This window comes from Poecilia mexicana, unplaced genomic scaffold, assembly GCF_051168715.1.
Source record: "Poecilia mexicana isolate PSO_F unplaced genomic scaffold, ASM5116871v1 scaffold_12, whole genome shotgun sequence".
NCBI lineage: Eukaryota > Metazoa > Chordata > Actinopteri > Cyprinodontiformes > Poeciliidae > Poecilia > Poecilia mexicana.
In genome coordinates this window covers 18754845-18770779 of record NW_028263381.1, presented here as the reverse complement: position 1 = coordinate 18770779, position 15935 = coordinate 18754845, and the positions used below count along the sequence as shown (strand labels likewise).

Below are 15935 nucleotides of genomic sequence, written 5' to 3'. Positions count from 1 at the left end.
AAAATGATTGGATATTTCAGTTTCTAACCAGCCAGTCACTTGTCAAACGACAAAAGCTGAAAATAGGCCAATTTCAGTCAATAGAGAATTTCTTTGTGTACTTTTGTTTGGAATGATTATTTTTTGTAATTTCCATACCCCTTCAGTGGAGCAGCAGGGCTGAGATGCTGAGGAAATACAGTTTGCCGCATGATCTAGGACCTGAAAAGGACAGTCTGTTCGAAAACAAACTGCATATTAATTTTAAAAGTACATGAACAAATACAATTATTTTGTAAATAATGGTAAATGGAACGCAACACCTTTAGTTGCAAAGAAAAGCTCATATTTCGTCATTGTTTCCATTTTCTGTTATTTTGACTTTGTAAGTTTTTCTTACATACATAAGTGTTATTTTTGCTTTACATGGTCCTATTGAATAAATGACAATATAAAACAAAAATATGAATACATTGCGAGTACCATGTGCCATTGCAGTTCTTGCTAATCACAATTAAAAAATCTGAAATATTTTTTAAGCAATACTCTTTCCTCAACAATACCAAATCAGGACATTTTAGAAAACTACTTCATCATGCTATAGATTTTATACCACTGAAAACAAGATGTGTCTGATCATTGTGTTAGCTTTAGAAGATCAACACAATTAATACTAACAACAAGGACCTTTCAGGAAATGATTCTGTAACTTTGTAAGTTTGAAGAAATTGTTTATGAAAATATAACCAACATAATTAAAATCTAGGCCCTTGAGGCATTCAGCCATTGAAGCATATTCTAAATAAATGAAAATTCAACAAAATTGTAATCATGTTTTGAGTCTAAATTTCAGATATACTTTTATTTATTTATTTTTTTTGCCTTGCATTGCTTATTTAACTTGAGTGGTCAACATTTTTATATGCTTAATATGACAGAAAACAATCAGTATGAGTCCGTTTCAGCAGGGGGGAAACCGCCTGGTAACCTCTGTGCGCGTAGTGTGCCCCTTCTGAGTCAAGGAGGGTCCTTAGGCAACACTTAAAGCCCCAATCAGTGCTCTTTAAAACTTGTCATCTCCCAGGAAGGCTCGTTTTGCTGTGACATACCCCCCACACCTCTCCTTTCTCTGTCTCTCACTTCCCTCTCATCTCTGCACTGCCTTGAGAGGCTGAAACATGATATTTCAAGCACCTTGTTTATGCCAAGGGGTCTTTCCCTTTCTCTTCCTTGTCTTTCATTTCATCCTCTTTCTGATCATCTCTGCTTCTTCCCATTCTCTCCTTTAGCATACTGCAACCATTCTCCAGATTGCTTCTTACAGTTCATGCATTTAGAAGGAGCTCTGTGCATTAATATCTCTCTAACTGAAAGCCATGTAGTTAACAAGCGGTAAGCCATGGTAAGTTCCCTTCGCTTTTTAACATCGTGTCCCTCCTACCCTCAACAAATCTTATTTCTTCCCTTATTTTTTTTTTCCAATTCTACTTTTGGTCTCCTTTTCATCCTCCCGTACTGCACCCAACCCAAGCACTCGTCTCTTCACTGGCCTCTTCAAAGGTAAAACAGTCTGTCGGCACAACTTCAGGGGAAGAGGACTGCACCTTCGATCAGACACGTCAGCACCTCCATTGCACGCGGATGCGTCAGCACTTCAAATATACGCACCAAGGCGCACAAAACACACATGCACATGTCAGCACCTTCAATAAAACACACACACGCACACACACGCAGGTCCACATGTCATTAGGGAGGTCCACATGGCTCATATAAAAACCCCGTCCTGCAGGAACAGAGCAGGAGCACCAAGGGAGGAAACGAAAGGTCGTGGGGTGAGTTACAGCAGAGACAGAAGAAAGGAGGACAAAGGTGATGAAGGGATGACAGAGAGAGAGAAAAAAATGTAGAAAACAGGAAAGATGTGTGGTTTAATATTCACTTGAGAGTCTATTATGCGGGGTGAATGCATATGAGCATGCTGTGGCCTCTTCATCAGCTTTGTATTTATTTTCAGCTCATCTATAGCACATTCTGACACACAGCACAAAAAAAACATCAAAGCTTTGTGTCACAATGCTCTGTTGTAAGAATTGCTTCTTTCCATCTCTTCTGTCACAGTCTTTAGTTAACGTACTTAAGCACATTTCTTAAGATATCTACCTTAAATAAACACTTTTTTCATTGCCCAAATCTCATCATTAATTTCTATTTTAGTGGAGTGTTAGGGTACATTCAAACAGTAGGAATAAAACAAAAAAAAATATTTTTTCAATATTTAAAAAATATATAAGATGGAATACTTTGGTTCAGGTTTGAGAAAATGTTTTAAGTATCAATTTTGTAATTTTATGATATTTTTTTAGTTGTTTAAAATTTTAATAAATTAATTCAAAGTAGCTAAATTTATATGAAATCACTCCTAAAGATTTCTTTTTAAAAAATTATACGTAAATTATTCTTTTTGTTAATTGATCAGAGTATCTGGGAACTTGTGCTTAATAATGTGTGACGTCCCATCATGTTGGGTATAAAATGTAGTGCGAGACAGAAACTTAGTACTGGCACCCACAATGTTAAATAGGAAAGACATGAAAACATGCCATTCACATCAGAAAATGGCAAACACAAATTAGCTGCTCACCTGAACTTGCTATATACCAACCAAAAGCAAAAGAAGCCAAATCCATAAGTTTTGTAAATAATCTGGTCAATAATCAATCTCAAAATGGCGTTCCCATGTATTGTATTTTATGTTCATTATAGTCTTTGTTGCAAATGTGAATACCCTATTTTTTTACATGTAGTATAAAAGTGATCAAATTACTCTTCATTAAATTCATGTTAAGTAAAGAATTGTCCAGTTAGCCTTTGAAAGATACAATGACTCAATCAAATTAAAAAGCCATAAGGGGAAGCCATAAAGCAGATGCTAAATTTAACATTAACAGCTAATGGCATTCAGACAGTGATCACAAATTGATCACATATCTGATTATGTAACAAAGATCCTAAAGCTCAGGGTCAGAAGAGGGGACATGATGGAGGAAATGACAGAAAGTAGAGAAGGAAATGTGGGTTAATGGCAATCAATACCTTCATCACAATACTCAATAACAACACTGCAATGTCATGTTTCCCTGTTAGTGTACAGCTCCACATTCAGCGCTACATCACCTTATCAAAAGGTTGATCTTGCTTCCCTCCAATAATCCTCATCTTACCTTTATAATATTTTTTTTCATCTAAACCACTTTTTTTTTTTCATTATCATGCATAATTGCGGAAAGGATGGAAAAGTAGAAAATACAGAGAGGCTATCCAAGAGGACAGTCTGAAGAGAAGTGAAGGAAATAAAGAGGCAGAGGAAGAATGGGTTATTTTTGGCAGACAAGGATAATAAACAGAGATGTGGCACCAGAAAATGCAGCCACAAGAGGAGAGAGAGAGAGAGGGAGAGAGAGAGAGAGCTCTGTTGCCAGATACAAACAGCCAGAGGAGAAGAGGTAAGAGAAATGGCCAACGGAGAGAAAATGTATGATATAATAAGAGAGGGGGTGGCAGATCACAAGAATACAAAACTTCATGTAGGAGGTTAGGCTGGAGATGGCATAAAGATTGGAAAAAAGAGAGAGGTTGAGATTGGGGGGTGAGGGCGAGATGGTGGGACAGAGACAGTGTGGGAGAGCACTAAAAGAGAACGGAGAGGAGAGCCTGAGGAGAGAGCCTATACCCGGATCAATGGATAGCCTGTCCTCTGCTGTGTCTGCATTTCCTCTGGGCTCTCACACTAAGGCCCTCTAACTACACTTGGGAATAAGAGTGAGTGTGTGTGCGTGAGAGAGTGGGTTTTATTTTTGCGTCCATGCTCATGTGTGTGAGGAGTGAGAGGAGCTCTTTCTCCACTGGTCATTTCTGTAAATCAGTGGTCAATACTTGGTCTTTCAATGGACATTTGCAGTTTTTTACAGAAACCCACGAGTTTGAATCGTATTCTACGTGACTAAACGCTCTGTCGGAATGATTAGAAAATTCTAGGCATGTACCAAAAAAATCCAGCTCATGAAACAGAATTAAACCCAAAATTGGATTCACAAGAATTAAAGAATGATTCACAAGTTATAAAGGCATCTAAATAATTGACAATCAGTGTAGAATAAGCAATTTCATGTCTGATCCACCCTTAACCGGATGTTATGCTTGTCCAATAGAAATATGGTTCTAAAACCAAAAATATAAAAATGTCCCAGTTCTATGTCTTCACAAATAGAATAGTGGTTCATAAATCTCAAACTGAGTTGTAAAAAAATCTCTCTTAAAATATGTTCAATTCACATTTGTCCAAATGTGTATGAACAAATGAAGAACTATTGTATTTCTTACTTAAAAACGAACGTCTCAAATATAGATGCAACTCTTTGTACAACTTAAAGCATCCACCTTCAAATCGGGGTTTCATAATAACAGCTTAGACTTTATTTTTTTATTTTATTTTTTTTTAATCAGATGAGTTCACATACTTGCAGTGAGTAGATAAATATACTTGAGTCAGGCTTTATTTTGGCAATAAAAGTCATGGCAACTCGACATTTCAAGAACCTCAATAACATTTCCGTGTTTTGTGTGATCATTCAGTATCCGATGCAGCTGATATGGCTGTTTGTAGCTGTAAGATCAAAGTTAGTAAGCAGAAGGGTTATCACACCAAATGATTTTTTTTATGTCCAAAAAGCTTCACTTTGGTTGTTAAGCCAAGCCAAACAATGCATAAAAGGAAAGGGATGATGAATGTGGAATATAAATAGGGTTTATGTCTTTCAGGGAGTGAATGTGAGCATCGTGACATGTGCAGGCTTGAGGCAGTTTGGCTGACCCTTCTGAATCCTCAGCTCACTGTGACTTACAAGAAAAAAAAAAAAAAAATATGAACGTATCATCCGCTGATCTGATTTCAAAGCCATATCTGAGACTTTTCTGCTGGCTTGCTGAAATAATGCCTACTGAACTTTCCATCTCTTGCTTTGTTAAAATGGAAATTTTACTTGAGCGAATGAACACATTTAATGGGCTTCAGAAGGAAAGCCAGCAGCCTAAAAGAACAGTAGTTGCCTTCCTGCAAAAATCACAGAAGCATCTGTAATGTGTAATCTCCAAAATCACGGGACTACCAATCAATTTAGTCACAGCCGACCGCGGGGCGTCCCATTTGCCTAAAATGAAGAGCTGTTCCATTGATTAACCTCAGAGAGGATTCCTGTGATTGCGCACAACTCTGGTTTAATTCTGGACACATGGCATTTGGCCAGAGACAGACAGCAGACGACTTGCAGGTAGTCAGAGTACACCAGAAGAAGGCCACGGCCACACATCTGACCTGCACAAGGGTATCAGCTCACAGGAGTGTGTGCAGGGGGAAAAAGAGAGATGGGGTGAGACAGTCTGTGACGAGGTGTGTGCATGTGTGTCCTCCAGCAGCCATGATGCATTAGTGTAACCGGATGCCTCTCCTCCCCTGTGAGCCCTAACCTTGAGACAGACAGGGAGGGAGGCTGGCTGCAAAGGCGTATTCTGTTATAAATGAAGCTGTCTTCAGTGCCAAATTTGTTGACTAATAGGCAGCTAAGACACTTCAAGTAATAAAAAGACATTTTAGCCAAAAGACCATTTAGTGAACTACGAAAAAATGTCAATGCTGAACTTGTTGACCTAAATATGCAAGTCTGAAAGCTATTTTTTGCATTATTATACAAGTTTTTGATATTTATGTGTAAAATTTTATATTTCACGGTTTATATTCAAACTATATAACACTACACAGCCTGTGTTGTTAGTCAGTATGTGAAAGAGGATCAAATCCTTTCTTGTTCAGATATATTTCAGTCGTCATTTTCTGGTATTAGCACAATGGCTCACCACTCAGAGCAGCACATTCATGAGGGTGGCACAAGCCTCAATAAAATATAACATTCTAAATAGTAGTGGTTGTTGTTGTAGTATCCCTATAACTTTATTTCACTCTAAATAGTATTCTACTGACTTCTGAAATTGCAATACGGACGCCAGTACTTCTGCCATTGAATAACTGTAGCTATAATAATCTGACTAACGTTGTATGTTTAAAATTGTCTGTGCTAATTACAATTAATCTTGCTCCCTTTTGCTGCTAGCTGATTAGCACCAAAGAATAATTATGCAGAATTATGTCTTAAAACATAAAATACTAATTTTACTTTCCTGCTGGACTCCGAATAAAGCATTAGCGAAGGGAAGACATTGTATTAAACCTTTTTTCAAACTAAATATCATTGTGAAAAGCCATATTATGCCTTGGAGCTTTTTCTTTCATTAAGAAACCTGGGTCATTATTGGCCGAAGTATAAAGAAAATTACAGTTCAAATTCCTCAACTTGAGGAATTCCTCATTTCATAATAATAGGGTTTCATTTCCCATTTTATTCTCCTGCATTAAATAATACTATTCCCAGAGCCCATTAAGATACTTAATCATCACCAGATGAAATACACTCTGCCAAGATAATTATGGTCGACGACATTCACAGATAATTCACAGAAAAGATAATTTCTTTGTCTTTTTTTTTTTTTTTTTAAACCTTCACCTTTACGGTTTCACTTGCAGCTGCCAGACTCACAATTCTCTCTTGGTTGTAAGCTTACAAACAAGAAAAACAAAAAAAAAATGAAATAGGACAAAAAGGAGATGAAACCACAAAAAGAGACAAAGGGTATAAAAATAGACAGGAAGCTGGAAGAACAATAAATCATTTACAAAGATATGGAGAGTAGGGTCACTGGAGGTTAAATATTCATTATAGGTGTTGAGTCAAAGCTTTTAAAGTCTTAGTGGGAAACATTTTATTTCTCCCCTCATTCCATGTTTATGTTTGCTGAATCATGCATCAAAACCCATGTCATAACTCTTTTTTTTTTTTTTTTTTTCACCGTCTCTGTGAGGACCTGTTCTTGAGAGCCGGTGGCATTGTCTGAGGTTGCAGTAAATCCAGCTGCAGCCACCATCGGTATCCAGGGCATTGTGAGACACATGGGGGGGGAAGCATTCACACTCGCTTTAATTCTAAGGAAATGAAATGAAGCACTGGTTGTCTTTTCATCTAAGCGATTAAGCTGCCAAACTGGACATTAGTCGTGATATTTGTAAAGATAAACCGTGTAATTCAAGTTTTAAAAGTCTCATCTTTTCATTTTACGATAGATGAACAGAGAATTTGTGTGAATATTTTGGAACAAAAACAGAAGGATAGATGCTGTTAAAGACGATAGCTTTGAAAAAAATAAAAATGCCCCTCAGTTCTTGTCTAATTTTCACCTGTTGCCACCAGAATCACAACAATTCCCACTTCTCTGACCGTTTTTCACCTGCCTTATTCGTTTCCTTCTGTGTTCTTCCACTCCCCTGTGTCACCTAATTTATCACTCCCCACATCTACTCTCCTTTCCCATTTCCAACCCTCATGTGCTCCTACTTTTTAGCCCCCCCATCCATCTCTCCCCAATCTTTTTCCCTATTCCTTCCTCCTTTTTCTCACTTTGTCTCCCTCTCTACTCTCCGCTGGGTGTCCTGTTCCCTCTCTCTCTGGGACTGCCAGACCTCCTGACGGCTTAGTATTGATCCTTCTATCTCCTCACTAGCTATCTCTCTCTCCTTTGCTCTCTGTCTTTCTGACTCACTCTCTCTCTCCCACACACACACAAACACACACACACACACATTAGGGTGACAAGATAAAAGGGTCTGTTATGCCCCAAGGCAAAGCCAGCTAAACAAGAGACCAGAGGCTCTCAGTGTCTAGTGTGCGTATCAAGAACAGAAACACTTAACAAACCCAAGGCAACAGACTTGCATCCATATCTCTGACAAGAGCTGTCCAAATTACCATTTGGTATATTTACAAGCTCACTTTTATCCAAGAGTCGAGCTCCGCATGAAAAAATACGAATCAAGAATCCTGGCGGTCTGAACATTCTTAGTCTGTTGCCTCAGAAAACTGAAGGCAACAAGCACTTTTTGTTGTTTTTTTTTTGTTTTTTTTGTTTCTTTGAAAGAAATTTTCTGGCTAATGGTGCTATTTTTAAATGTTTCCTTTGGCCAGAAACACTTGGGTAACAGTAAGTTCCTTGTGGTTTTGTTGATAAAGAGACACTGTTCGACCAAAGCAGTCTCAGAGAATGTAGATACTATTACATAAGAAAAAAAGATTAAACTGAGATTCGAGTTTAAATTTGCCTGTTGCCGTTGCCGACTTGTACACATCTCATAAGTTTGTTCGCAATTTCTAATGCGCCTGAGATCAGGGTTTTATGATGGCTGCTCCAAACAATTGATTTTATTGCCATTATGCCTCCTTGTACCTAATTTGGCATAATGCTGAGAGTCGTTGTCCATTTAGATCTGAAAGTTTGTAAGCTTTAGCTTCGTCGATGATGTCTTAAATGGATATTCTAAGACATTATGTTAACTTGTGTTTTGGCATGATGTTATTTTCTCACAATACCATCTATTTTGTTCAGTTCACCACTCCCTCCTGCAATAAACCCTCAAATAACCAGGCTGTAGTTAAGCACATGCTTTACAGTTGAGGTTGTGTTCTCCTTGCCAAATTTTCCTTTTTTCTCCAATGTCACAATGGTCCTTTCACACAGACAGCTTCATTTTTGTTTTGGTGGGGCCCAGGGCATGTCTCCAAAGATTATGATATTTGAGTGTATTTGCAATTTTCTGCTGCTTTTGAAGTTATGGCTTCTTCGTGGCTGAATTGTCTTTCAGTTTATGTTTATACTGAACTTGTTTTCATCGGAGGATGACATGTTCTTACCAGGTTCAGCCAGCACACCCATGCAACTTTAGTTTTTTGTGTGTTGCCTTTATACACACATTTTGCACCTAATATGCTTTTCCCTGTGACACAGGACTCTCCTTCCTGAATTCATTAAAGGCTGGACATTGCATGCTCATTATAGTTGCATATAGTTATTATACAGATGAGTGTGCATTCTCTGGGTCTTACAGACATGTTATGATGAAACTGCTATCTAATGTTGAGTCACATCTAATTTAGGCCACCGTGTAGGTATTCCTCAGTGTGATAACTTTCTGCTCATTATTGTTGAGTTTTAATGCCATTCTGCTTCTCGCGTCCTAACTAGTAAGTTCTGAAGCTAAACGGTGGATTTTCCGAGCAGTTCTTTGATAGAAAATAGGAAGGACAGATGTTTAAAAATGTATGTTTTTGGTAAAACTGTGATCTGTTTTAAAAGCTATTTGTGAAATAAAAAGTTGTTCTAGTTTTATTATGTCAGACAGTGATTTTTGCGGCTTTAATTGGAGCACATCATGAACTTTAGAGTTCGTAATGCTACTTTGTAATATAAGAAAAGAGAGGATAAAGACAAGGAACACCAGAAAAGCTCTATTTTACATCAAGCAACAAGAAAAAATGTTATATTTGGAGAAAAAGAAAAAGCATCTCTAAATAGTTAGGCAGGGTGAAAAATACCATTGAAAGATCTGATTGTTTACATTGGGTGTCTTTTCCCCATGAATTAGGAGAGTTAGGAGAGAACTATATTTTTAATTGTAAGATTACAATAATATTCAATAAATTAAGAGATGTGATCCAATTAGGCTTGTTTGCCAGATTAAAAGTATCTTTTGAAAATCAGTCTTTAAGCAGTTTCATAAGCTCATTGTCCTGTATTGAAAATGCTTCTCTGATCTGATGTATTATTTAAAATATTAGCATCAAGTGGAAAATCATCGTAATAAAATAAAGGGTTAGAGTTTGGGTTAATCTATTTAAAGTGTTTCACTTAGTGAAACGAGTCACTGAAACAAATTAACTTCTTAATAGTATTCTAATTGATTGAACATGACAAAGCATATTGTGAACTCATTCTGCAGTTTTGTGTAGCTGTGTTCTAAAATTAGTGTCCCGTTTTCCATACTGAACATTTAAACTGTAGTGCTTTTGTTTAGAAGTCAAACGTATTTCAGATGGGAATACGAGCCTAACTTTCCGCTGTGCCAGCCCTTGTGCCACGCCGTACACTGTGCGCTCGGAGCTAACAAGAGTCTGTCAGGAATCGATATCTGGCATGAAAAACGATGTGACTTTCAGCTGGCGTGGCCGCATCAATCACACCATTACCATCAGCTCATCTCTCGACACCAACTTGGAGTCATCCTTCCCGCCCTGCCCTCCGTGCTCTCTCCTCAGCTATATCCCATTTTTTTCCTCTCGTCTCCTCTTCATCCAACCTCTCTTTCTCGCTCACTCTCTCTCCTCCTTTTTCCTCCCTCTCTCCCTCCCTGCCAACTCAGCGGATGCCCCTTGTCACAGCTCCTATTTCAGCCTTCTGAAGTTTCCTAATTGATCGCAATTAGAGCTGCTGCAGAGCAAAGCGATGAAGAGGAGGAGGAGGAGGGAGGGGAATGGGTGGGCACAGAAACTGAGATGTGGACAGAAAGTGAGCGTGCATGTGTTTTAAATGACACGCGGAAAGTGATAAAAATGAATCATCTTCTTTTAAGGTCGTATACACTGCATATTGTACAGTTATTGTTGCTGCTGGACTAAGTTTGACCACACATTGTTTTTATTGTGGGTTTCAGGAAAGGTCAGAAAATATTATATAAAAAGCCAGATGGGATATAGTAGGAGGAGAGGATAAAGGAGAAAGACATAAAAAAGTGATACAAGGCATAAGACAAAAACAACGGTTAAGTAAACACAGGATATTGGATTGGTCCCGTTTTATGATGTTCTAGAATGTTTTGATGTATTTGAGTGTGTGTCAAAGTGCAAGAACTTCTCCATTGAAGCAGTATTTAGATTTTAGTAATGCAAATGTGACATTAAGTTTTGACCATGTTTAGAAAATGTTTTCAGCAACAATCAGAATCTCTTTTATAATCAATGAGATAAGGGCTTCATAAATCACAAGCTTGTTTAAAAAATCTGCAATTAGTTTAAAATGTTCTAACAGGAGTCTAAGTAAAATCAAAATAAGTAAATCTTTAATTTGATTACTACTCTAAGAAATGACTTCGCACAGCAAAAAAAAAAAAATCAGCGCAGTTAAAGACCAGATCAAATATTTAGATAAAATAAATGGAATTGATCTATATGTCTTTTTGTGTTGTATATTGATTCTAGAAGCGTTTTTGTAATCCATGACTTGACCTGTGTCCCTTCATGTTCATCTTAGCCATTCTACAACCCAAACTAAGAAATGCTAAAGATATGAAAACTCAGAAGTAAACAAAGAGAAAGATAAAAGTGCATGAAAAACAACATGTTTGGGAAAATTCTTCAGAGGCGGACTGCAACCATTTTTTATTTATTTATTTTTTTAAAGAAATGTGACAGCCGAGGGTGACAGACAGAGCAAGCAGAAGATTTGTAATAGGCAGATAAAGAGATAGAGAGGCAGAATGACAAAGAGGAGGAATGACAATGGTGCCAAAGCTCCTTCCATCCTTCTTGCAAACATCACTGATCCCCCTTTTTCTCTCATTTAAATTCCTTTCTATTGTCATTTCAATCCAGGCCTAACCCCCACTGCCTGGCAAATACACACGCACACAATCACTCGCAAACACTCACGGACATTAGAGCGCACATGTATTGACCTCCGGCAGCAAGCGGGACAATCCCAAGGCGCAGAGCTCACACATCTCTGATAATCCTTATCAGTGAGCACACGCTGACAGTGTCTGCTGGAAAGAGAGGCTCAAGTTTCACCAGACTGCAGATGTCTGTGAGACCCTATCCATGCTAACATGGGTGGGGGAACGGGGAGCAGCTTGTCACCAAACATCCCCACTCTTGTCAGCCACACAAGGGCAAGCAGAGTAGCACGGCGCTCAGCTGTGCCTTGTCAACATGTATTGTTGACATGGCTAACTTTATTCTCTTCCTCGCCTAACACGGTGCAAAGACTTGTCAGCAGGCATGCTGCTATCAGTAGTGGCCGCTTGAAACATACTCAAGGCATCTAATAGCACAAACAAGCCTCGAGTGGAATGTCTAGTCAGCATGGTTAGGACATGGTTCATTATTGCAAATTCGGGGCGCATCATTACCTTGTCAGCACCTCATTGTCAGAAATGAAAGCTGATCCTGGCCTAAATGCTGTGGAGGCAAACGGCAAAGGAATTTTCTAAATGTAGAGCATTAATAGGTTTGTATAATTTATTTCATTAATGCTCCATTAATGAAAAATGTCAAGTCAAATATTGGACTTGCGGACAAATGATCTAGCATGTGTTGTAGATGAGACACATTCCATTTATCAACAGAATCGGAGTCAGAGTTCCAGGATTGAACAGTTTTCCACAGCAGGTCATTTAAATGTAATGGACTGTCAGAGGCAGGGGTCAAAGAGAACCATGGCAGTGATACACTTACTGCAGACTGGAAAGATGATAGAAAGAGCTATGACAGAAAGACAAACACCAAGCTATTTATTTGAAGTTTGACAAAACTTCATTGACAAAAAGGGTGTCAAGAAAGAGACACTTATTCAATCATAATTACATAACGGATACAAATTATTCCTGTATTGCTGTCACTAAATGAAAACTATTGCCGTCTATTCTTTCTGAAATGTCCCTCAACTACATCTGTTTGTTTAGAACGTTAACTAGTACACTCTATTAAGAGTTGTTATGGGGAAAAATGAAAGAAAATTACCCATTCTGAAGAGGAGGAAAATTTATCCTGACGCCTGACATAATGAGTGAACTTGGAAGAGCTCTCAGGTCATTTTGAATCCATTAGGACAGAACAGGCTTTTAGGTAACACACACACACCCACGCAGACACACACACACAGATCTGCACACTTGTTGGTGAAACAGCGGCTGACGCAAGCACAGGCAAAGATGAAGAAAATCATTTTTAAGAAATGTACTTGTCATAATTGTAGAACCCAAAATTCAATTTCAAAGACAATTAAATGGCAAAACTCACTTGCAAAGGAGGAAATCAGGAAGTGAAACAGACAAATCAATGCCAATATGATTTGAAAGGAAAACATGAATCTGTGCGTATGAGTCTTTCTGAGGGACTGCATGCATGTGTAAAGGTGATTCTGCCGCCCATGCAACCCAGGGAGATCAAAACACAAACTCTCACATTACTGGTGACCCGTCCAGCCCCCCTGCCAGTGCCAACCATCAAAAACACCACCACACACAGACACACTCATCAGCAGGGGATCCATGCACTTTGCAGAGAAGCATGTCAGTGGGAACTGTTGCGGTGGTCAAAAACAGAAAGGAAGGGTTGCATCTCCATGGGCTGTCTCACATCTACAAATGATGGAGGCTTCTTTAAATGCTAAGTGAATAGTTATGAGGCAGAATATACATCACTCTTTTAGCTATTCCTTCTGATCTCCACTCCCTAACACCAGGATTGTATTGCAGAACGTTTTAGAAATGATAAATCAAATGGTCAATTTAATGCTTTTTGGTAGTTTATTATTTAGCCCTCTACTTACAACACTAGAACCCTTTAAATGAAAACTACCAGAATGTGAGCTCATTCCCATTGTAAAGTTGCTCATTTATACAAACTGTGAAGTAAATACTTCATACCTCTTGATGCCATCTCCATAGTCCAATAAGGACAAAAGAAAATACAAATATAAAATTCCACATGTCATTTTACCTGTAAAAACACGTTAAACGCTGTTCTGAATTTTATTTCCTCTAAAGGTTACCTAGTGTCTGCACATATGAGCATGTGAAAAAGTCTAGTTTCTTGTTTGTGCAGACAATCTTGGCCAATGAAGTTGATTCAAATTCTGCAGCTCAACATTTTTTTTACAACAGAATTTTGATTGGTTGATTAGGTATTTGCTATTTTACAGGTTATTAATTAAACTTGAGAATTTATTTTGGACTGATAAAGAGAATAGTTCTCTAAATTTTGACAAATGTGAGCTATTTATACCCGTTTACATCCTGTCCTATTCACATTTTCAATACTTAACCATAGTGTCTTTCCATTTTATTGCATAAAAACTAATGTCTTTCTTTTTTTGCACCTGTGGATTGCATGCATCGTTACCAGATCCAATATGTGCTTCATTTCTTTAGTCTCTCTATATATGATATATTATTATAATACACATTCATTTGTCCAATACAAATTTTCCTGCTGTATCAACAATGGACTCTGTTAAATCTCAAATTATGTAAATAACCTTCAACTTCTGAGAGATTTTTTCAGTGACAGAGTATTTGTTTCCTCATCATTTCACATATCCAACATTTCTGCATTTTGCTCGCGTCTTGTAAAAGCGCATCATTGCAACCACCGGGCCACAAGACAGACGATCCCGAGGGAGAGAATAAATTCTTGAACTTGGACTCAATTATGGCAATGGCTGAAAAGAGATTCTCAGAGTAATTATACTGCATTACACCTGTTTTTCAGCATAAGCCTAGAGCTTCAGCAGTCTACTGGTTAAATCCATTGGCACAGGGGAAATCTAAGTGGGGGGGGGGCGAAGCACATATGCAATGCCTACCAACCCCCCAACCCCCACCCCCACCCCACCCACCACAACTGAAGACAAGCTGCCCAAAAGCAAGGCTCATAAACTCACGTTTGTTGTCTGCAGCAGTCAAGTGGAAAACAATTTGCATTTGGTAACTCTTTATGCAAATAGTCTTCATTTATGTATAAATCTATTATGAACGACTTCAGGCAATTTTTTTTTTTATAATTTATTTTTGTAATATTTAATTTTAGCTTCAGCTCTGGATGAGTGAATAAAAGTGTGTAAGCATACTATCCTTGTTCAAAGTAGTGCGGCAGGCTTGGACTTCCCTGTATGTAACCCAATAGTCCTGAGGTGTCTGAATGCGCTGCAGTGGCCTGCATGGAATCTGGATATCTGTCTACATGTGTGTCCATGCCGTCTGCATATTTCGTGTGTGCGCGTGTGTGCATGCGTGTACAGGCATGCCAGAAAGTTCCTCCCGGGTGGAGGGTAAAATCGGCATTCCAACTTTTTCTGTATCTGACCGTCGACATATGCATGTCGCTGGCATTTCTGGTCAGAGGAACTTTATACGGCTCCCCAGAGTTCTTTCAACACCGACCGCTCCGCGCACACACTCACAGACTCACACATCCTTCTGCTGACACATGCATGTCACCACGGCAACCAGATACAACCGAAGATGTGACATAGACAGAGTAGCAACAGTACCGATGGTCTCAGAGGCTCCAAACATACAGATTTCTCCTAATCATTTTAGAGAAAAACACTTGAGAATCTTGAATATTCTACAAATCTTAGAGTGTAGGGTTATTATTATTATTATGTACCAACTATTGTACACACTGTGGGTTTTTTCTCACACATGGCTCGCATTGTTAACTTGAACTTGAGTGTTCGTTGTGATTGTAAGCTGCTTCAAAAGAATAAAAGGTTTTGGAATTGATGGAACAAAATCATAAAATGTTGCAGCAATAGCTTATTGAGAAGATTTTTATTTTTATTATTCATTCAAGGTTTTCACTCTCAAAAACTGTGAAAAAGTTCAGAAATACAGAAAGGGAGAATCAGGAATGGAAAAAAACAAACTTTCATCTATGTAAAAATATAGAAAGACAAGAATGAGACTTACCATAGACCAGGGTAAACGTTGGCTGTGTCTTCCTCTTCACCCTGTCAGATAAAACGTACTTAGGCATAATGTTCAGGATTGGGGTTCAGTTTAAATGTATCTCATCTGGAAAATGATTCAGCAGAAGGTAGAAAAGAGGATTTAATAACTAGCCACACAGCTTAACAATAATGCAGAATTTAAGGATATCCAGCAACAATGCCTTGCAAAACATATTCAAAAAACTTGAATGTTTTCACATTTTTTCATATTACAACTGGTAATATTGGTA

At 38.2% G+C, this 15935-nt stretch overlaps 1 protein-coding gene across 2 annotated transcripts in view; it reads right to left on the bottom strand.

The window, feature by feature from the left end:
- The window catches only part of cntfr (ciliary neurotrophic factor receptor), a 233352-nt gene that overhangs the window by 177064 nt on the left and 40353 nt on the right, over window positions 1-15935 (bottom strand). For both annotated transcript variants that reach the window (XM_088011037.1, XM_088011038.1), the window contains exon 2: window positions 15665-15705. In XM_088011037.1, the coding sequence (XP_087867163.1) occupies window positions 15665-15667 (3 nt within the window). In that variant the 5' untranslated portion in view covers window positions 15668-15705. The remainder of the gene's footprint in view (window positions 1-15664; window positions 15706-15935) is intronic.